General features: G+C 37.6%; 1 protein-coding gene across 1 annotated transcript; it reads left to right on the plus strand.

Annotated features, from left to right (window-relative positions):
* The first annotated feature begins 3112 nt into the window (after positions 1 to 3112).
* On the plus strand, positions 3113 to 6471 carry mif (macrophage migration inhibitory factor). The gene is made up of 3 exons (XM_017691968.2): positions 3113 to 3355; positions 4700 to 4872; positions 5865 to 6471. Exons 1-3 carry the CDS (start codon positions 3248 to 3250, stop codon positions 5929 to 5931), a joined length of 348 nt encoding a protein of 115 aa, XP_017547457.1. The 5' UTR covers positions 3113 to 3247; the 3' UTR covers positions 5932 to 6471.
* The last annotated feature ends 1587 nt before the right edge of the window (positions 6472 to 8058 follow it).

Genomic DNA, 8058 nt, shown 5'->3' on the forward strand with positions numbered 1-8058 from the left:
CCGGACGTCAGCTTGTGCGCATGCGCGGTCTTTACTTATGTATTTATTTATTTATATTTGTTTATTTATTTATTTATTTACCGTAAAGAACAGAGAAGAGGTCTATAATAATCTATGCTATACTATTTAAATTTCCGCCACTGAAAAAAAAAAAAAAAAAAATATATATATATATATATATATATATATATATATATATATATATATATATATATATATATATATATATATCTTCAGCCAGATGAGTATTTAAGAGTATTGTAATTAAGAGATATTAAGTTGTAATTATTAGAAATGTTGTCATTATTATGAAACACTGAATCATAATTATGCGACAATAAGATATTATGAGATGCTATTATGAAAATTATTGTGACTTATTAAATGGCTATATACTTTTCTCCGGTGCAGGAAACAGGGTTCCATACTATACTATGCTGTTCTATACTACACTTCAGCTATATTTGTAACATGTTAGTCGGTTTGCTACACTTAAACTGTTTGGCATGTCAGATATTGAAAAGAAAAATATCAGAAATATGTCTAAAAGTGAACAGAAATCCCCTCTAATTAGTGGATTAAGCTTTAAAGAATCAGAATCAGATGAGAATCAAGCTTTATTGGCCAGGTATGCTACGCACACAAGGAATTTGGTTTTGGTTACAGGAGCTCACAGTGCACAGTATCAGACAGACATTCACATATAGGGAATAAGATCAAATAAATATAAAATATAACAAAATAAAATAAAATAAAAAATAGAACATGCATTCCTACCATCACTCACTCCCTCACTCACTCACAGTCATAACTGTAAACCTTACAATGTGCAAAGTATGGGTCTAAAGTTAAAGTGCTGAGTGCAGCAGCAGTTAGAGGGTGTACAGTGGCAGAGAAAGGGATCAGTGAGGTGACAGTCAGATAGGTGGGGTAATACAGCTGGTAAGTAAGATGCTAGAACAAACAAGCACGGGTTTGAGACGGCGGTTCCAGAGGATGGAGTTGAACTTGATACTATATACCAGTATATGTAGAAGTGCAGATTGAAGCTGGAATATTGTTGTTTAATATTTTAACTGTTCAACAGAGTGATGGCTGGTGGGAAGAAGCTCCTTTGTAGCCTGGATGTCCTGAACCTCATCTGGCTGAAGCTTGAGGGAAGCTCCCTTTGCTGACATGGTTGTTCCCTTTGCTCCCTTAAAGTGCACTCTTTGCTGCCATGCTCGTGCACATTGTATCTCAATGGAAAAGCATTGCCAATAAAATAAGACCCCTGTAGTGCTCCTTCCAAAACCATTGAGATAAAATGGAGAGGTGTTTGTGGTCCACAACTAATCATGCACCATCTGGACCTGCTTTGTAGTTGAATGCTTTTTTTTTTTCTAAGCTTGGAAAATCCAAGATTTATTGTGCACCAACAACTTGGAATGCCATTCAGAACTATCTAAAGCTCACGTTACTTTAAATGTAGAATTTCAAATTATTTTCATTTAAATTTTTTATTATTGTTATTTTAAAGTTTTCTTACTTTAATATTTTCATCATAGTCATTGCACGTATCATTTGCCATAATTAATTTTAGCTCAGTTTATTCATGTGACTTTTTTGGTTTTATTTATTTGCTTATTTATTTATTCACACAGAGATATTAAAAACAAGATTTCTTTCTCAGTATATTTTAAAGTCTAAATAAAATTTGAATGAATGAATACAACAATATTCCAGTATTCCAACATCTAGTGTGAAGCCTTTCCAGAAGAGTAGAGGATGCAGCCAAGGGGTTGAACAGTTGTCTGCAAACCTTTGGACACATAGGGTCACATTCCCAGACAGGGATTAAGCCTACAGTCCTGGACACCTTCATTTTCCTTTCAACACGGAATTTCCTCACAGAATGCTGTGTAGTCCTAGAATTGGGTTTGAAGAGGAACCACTTCCACCAAATTTATACCCATGTATAATTATGTTGTTGAAGCGTGTTTTGAAATACTTCATTACAAAGAAACTCACCAATTCAAATTTGTTTACATTGGTAGAGACAGGAACCAAAGGATCTGATGTCTACAGCAAAAAATATGATATTTATATACTTTCCAAAACCTCTAGTGAACCTACACATGTCTTCTGAGACTTATATGTAATATTATTGATGGTAAAACAGTGGTAAAGCTGAAAAAAGAGGATTTGGGAATTGTTTTGTCTCCAAGCGCCCTGCATGTCCCTCCAGATATCAGACAGTGTATTTGTAACCATTTCATGTAATAACTTTCTGTGAGGGACAAGTTTTAAAGGGAAACTCCACTGATTATCCAAATTTCTGCATAATTAAATGGTAAACAAAGTTGTTTAAGAGCAGTTTGGTGTCAGAATTGTTTACAGTGGTGGTGATAGGAACCACTAAAGTCCTCCTCTAAAATCTCCCTCATAGTTTTTAGATGTAAAGGTTATAAATACTCAGCCTGATGTTGAGAAAGTATATACAGTAGTTTTTCTGTTTTTTAGAACATTAAATCCATTTCTTTTCATTCTTTCCTTGTGGAAAGATATATGAAGGGCGTTCTAAGGCAAATAGTCCCCCCCCTTTTTTTGATTTAACTCTATTATACTATCATCAACATTAAATAGGCTATAAAAAGAAGACATATCTGGGTTCACTGTTGTGTTTGCATAGTAAGTAAAATGTGTGTATTTATGTTATAGACATCAGGACCCCTGGTTCCTATCACCACCACTGTATAGAAATCAGAGTCGTAATGTTTCTCTACACATGAAGAACTTTACACCAACCCACTCTGAATGACTCTGATTACATCTCAACCACTGAAGTATATAGACAATTTTGAAAAAAAAAACAGTGTAAACCCCCTCTAAATATGTCAGACGTCTGGTTCCTACCACCACCACTGTGAACAACTGTGACCCAGTATGCTTCTCTAGAATGAAGCATTTTACATCGGATTTCTCTAGATGACTACATCTTCACCATTTAACTGTGCGGAAATTTTGTTAAGTGAGTGGAATTCCCCTTTCACCTGCACCCTCAGGTGTGCAGTTTGCTCTCGGGGCGCAAGGGGGCGAGCGCTACTTTTCTAGCGTTCTCGCATTTTCTCACGTGACTTTGAGGACAGAAGTAGGGTTCAAGCGTTCTGTCAGAAGTCCACCAGAGGAGGAGAGTGAAGTCGACGGTTCTGCACTTTATTTAAAACCCCTTTTAACCTTGTACGGTTTTAACACTGAATTCGCCGCCATGCCGATGTTCGTGGTGAACACAAACGTGTCGAAAGATGCGGTTCCTGCAGATCTGCTGTCTCAGCTCACCGAGGAGCTCGCCAAGGCGACGGGGAAACCCGCCAACGTGAGTATGGATGAGCGGATGTACATGCCTGCAGACGAAGCTTAAGTTAGGTTCTTATTCGCCAGCTTCTTGTTCGAATTTTCCCGTTCCACCTTAAATGGTGCAGCAGCTACGTTGAGAATAATTACAGAGGCTCCAGAGTGCAGCTGCTGCACCATTTAAGGCGGACCGAGAAAATTCGAACAAGAAGCCGGTGAATAGCCAGCCAACTTCAGCCTGGTCGTATGTAGGCCTGGTGAGTGAGCAGTGACTGTAACGTTAGCGGTGTTTCCAGACAAACTGGATTGTTATATAATCTTGAACACACCTCGCTATTCATCTCTGAGACTGTAATGTCTAATCCCTGCTGTAGCAGACCTGAGATTAATCCGCTCGTTTCCAAGCCCTCCATGGAGTTAAGATGTGGGTGATGGACACTAAAATATCTAAAATATGCAGCCGAGGAGCAGGATTGGTGCTGGGACTGAAATCATTTGAATGGGACAGAATTACGAGGCATCTCCACCATTGACCTACTCATCTCTGTCACGTTCTAGCTGAGAGCAGTGTAGGATGATACAGATGGTACAGATGATGTTTTTAGCCTCATTCCCAGTTTTTTTCTTTTGCAGTCAGTGGTAATTAAGGGTGGGAAAAAAATACATCCCAACACAATACACACTTTTTAAAAAGATGGTTCTGCAAAGGTTCTTTAGTAAAGTCAGTGATTATGTTTAGAACCATGAGCTCCATTTCATGCTTAAATGGTTCTTTGCATGGTGATATGGTTCTTCAGATTGATGGAGAATGTGTTGTGTATCCCTGTTTGGTGCTGTATACCTTTTTAAAAAAAGGTTCTATATAAAACACATTATCAGTTAATCTGAAGAACCATTTTACCATGCAAAGAATTGTTTAAGCACCACTGTATTTACTGAGGAACCCACGAAGAACCATCTTTTAAAGTGTGTGTGTGTGTGTGTGTATAATATTATATATATATATATATATATATATATATATATATATACATACACACACACACACACACACACACACACACAATTTAAATGTGTGTAACTACATGTTCATAATCAACCCCAAATTGTATTTGGTGCAGAAATAATGTTGCATTAAATTCACATAAACCGAGCTAAGCATCTCTCTTTATAATAAAACATGTAGTCAGTGTACCGACAACATCCACAATAGGCTCAGAAAAGTACATTGTGTTATAATTCTGAAATATATATCAGAAATGTAGTCCTATTGCCCACCGATAGTAGTTATGTTCTCGGTCAACTTATGAATGTTGTCCTGTATTAATCGAAGTGTATATTATCTGTTTGTGTGTGCACACATTAGTACATCGCTGTGCACATCATCCCAGATCAGATGATGATGTTTGGAGGCAAATCAGATCCCTGCGCTCTCTGCTCGCTCCACAGCATCGGAAAGATCGGAGGATCACAAAACAAGCAGTATTCCAAACTACTGATGGGCATCCTCAAGAAACACCTTGGCATTTCACCAGACAGGTATTTGCCTCTTACACATTCCTTTTTTAAATTCATCAATCTTAGTTAGACCGTTGTTAATAGGGATGCACAATGATATTGGAATCAAATCGCTATCAGGAGATGTTCTGAGCAAATATCAGCATCACACAGATGTTAGGATTTGACTGAGATTTTTTTTCTCCTCAATTTTTATCCAATTTTCTCCCCGATTTGGTTTTCTCCAATTCCACCCACTAGTCAGGACTCCCCCAATCACACGATATTACCAACGCTAGGAGGGCGAAGGCTAGCACAGGCTTTCTCCGAGACCTGTGAAACCAGCCACCGCTTCTTTTCGAACTGCTGCTCATGCAATGTCACGGGACAGCCAAACACGCTCGGAGGAAAGCGCCAACCGCCAGATCTGTTATGTTGGAAAACAGATGCTTGCACTGACTAGCATCGTGTTGAGTGATGGGAGGAGAAAGGGGCCATTCAACCCACCCAGAGAGAGCGAGGCCAATTGTGCTCTCTTGGACTCCCGGCTACGGATGTAGCGTCACCGGGGATCGAACTCACGATCTCCTGATGACATGGCCAACACTTGCTCCACTCAGGAGCCCCTGACTGAGATTTTTGATGACTTATTAATTGTACCCAAGGAAAGCGATCCTGGGCTAAAATATGAAACTTTTTTGTTACATTAGTAACCCTATAGTAATAAATGTTTTGTTGCTACTAGAGATTATACAAAAAAAAAACCTAGAAAAATATGTGCATCGCCCACATTTCTCATATCCATGCATCCTGTCTTTAATACTAAAAACCCTCAGAGCTGGTCTCATTAAGGACTGAATTAATTATAAACTATGTAAATGTTTGTTTTGCATTTTGAGCATTTGTTAAGCCAGTGTCTTGTTAACTAGGTAAATGCCTAGCTTATACTTGTCTTATACTGTTCATTTATCTTTTTAAACAATGCCTTTATGCCACATGTTTTTTACAAACTCTTCTCTGTGGTTGTGTTTCAGGATCTACATTAACTTTTTTGACATGGAGGCGGCGAACGTTGCCTGGAACAACTCCACCTTTGGCTAAAGAGAATCGATTTTTTTCCCATCTATTGCTCAAGCACTCATTCCTTCAGCTGCAGAACTAATAGGCAGTAGAGCACTAAACAATGGTTCCTACACAGCACTTAATGTAGATTTGCTTTAAAACTTCTTTCATAGTGGCTATAAGCAGATAAGCGTGTTTTCCTATGACGATTTATCTGCTGGCAGTGGACGTCACAAATCTTGAAACTAAATAAATGTTTAATGTAAATCAAATGTTTGGACGCCATGAGATTCATATTTACAAACTGTGTATAATAATGGAGACTAAGCTGCTTTACAGGGTTTTAACTACGTCCTTGAAAAGTAATATACCAAACGTCTATGACTTGAAGCAAATATGGATAAAACTTGCACCTTTAAGACTAGATCAAAAGGATATCAGAAACATTTGTTATCGGTTGTGTGTAGCCAGTTAAGTCATAGCAGGAAAATAAACAATGCTGTTTGTAGCCACTATGTTATATGTTACATGCAACAAATTGTACATGCTTTGATAAGGCAATAAAACGATTTGTTCGTGTTTTTGTGTTCAGTTAGTTTTCAGTATGAACATACAGAGCCTTTTTTGTTGGAACACAACAAAAGTATGAAGCATTTTCTTCTGTTGAGAATTACAGTAGTAAAAAATTAATTAGTCATGACAAATAAGCATATATGACAGGATTGCATGTTTACTCAAAAATTAAGATGGTAGAGAACATACGGTGCATGAGTAAGCATACTAGGTATTCTAGGTATTCTTTTGAAAGTATGTAGGTTAAGCAAAAATATCTGGACAGTAGTTCTTTTCAGGCGCCTGCAAACAGCAAGTCTTAACTGGAGGCTTTGTTTATACAGGTGCTGTCAGATATGAGGAATAAACAACTACCAGTGTAAGAAAAGAAATTCCTCATGAGGTTGTAAATAATCAGAAGGAATAAACGGACGAAAGTATTGGGTATTGTGAATATGTATGGCTCACAGTTAGCCCTATAATTACTAGCATCCCTGGTAACGGAGTAGAAAGGTCATTAACAAATGTCTGTTGTTAATTAGCTCAGTCTTGCACTGAAAATATGAGAAATTGAATCCAAGTATTTAAACCAACTCATGTGACAACTAACCTTATAAACAAAATGTAGTTGTAGCATGTTTATTTTTCATTTAAGTACTATAGTTCGAGCACACTTAAGCGGTCACCCATGATGGTGTCATATGAGGTGAAACCAAGGCCAAATTCCCTTAGTTATTTATCAACATGAAGAAAATTGGAGAATACACAAATTAAATGAGATAACAATGTTGACTTTGATTAGGACATGTACTTTTTTCTGTTTATTCATCATCACATGGACAACTGTTCCATGAATACAGACTTTTTGCAGTTTTGTTATAGCAGAAAGACAGGTTATGCTTCTGGCTTTTCCTGCTTCCCTTTCAAAATGGATCCAAATCAAATTTATTTGTATAGCGCTTTTTACAACGGATGTTGTCACAAAGCAGCTTTACAGAATTTCGGAAAAGACAAAGTTTTAACAGGACTGTAAGAATGTACAAACCCCCCCTGGTGGGCAAGCCAGGGGCAACAGTGGCAAGGAAAAACTCCCTCAGAACTGAGGAAGAAACCTTGGGAGGAACCAGGCTCACCAGGGGGGACCCATCCGCCTCTGATCAAACTACCTACAAGTGATTATACTACTAATATTAATAGCAGTAATATTGATATTAGGAATAGCTAGGAGTCTATGAGAACATCAGTGTAGGGTCCACTCAACATGCAGCTATTTTGGTTTCAAACTTTGAGGTTTTATATGAATCTGCTTTCTCTTTCAACCACACACAAATAGTACTTTCCCACCTTAAGAACACAGTCTGCCTCTGTCTTAAACTCACTGTATCAGCAGCTGAAATGCTTTTACATGAATGTTTTTTTTTTTCGCCTGCAGTGGGATCCTGTTTAGACTTTCAGATAATTTTATAGACTGCAGTAAATATAAAATTCAGCAGCCAGGGTGTGGTGTTGATCCACCATAGGCTCTCACAGTGTTTTTAAATCTAAAACTAAAATCTTTTTTTTAAAACTAAGATTGTTTTCATGCAGACTGATAATTAATTTGTACATTTGCTG

This window comes from Pygocentrus nattereri, chromosome 8 (assembly GCF_015220715.1).
Source record: "Pygocentrus nattereri isolate fPygNat1 chromosome 8, fPygNat1.pri, whole genome shotgun sequence".
Classification (NCBI taxonomy): domain Eukaryota; kingdom Metazoa; phylum Chordata; class Actinopteri; order Characiformes; family Serrasalmidae; genus Pygocentrus; species Pygocentrus nattereri.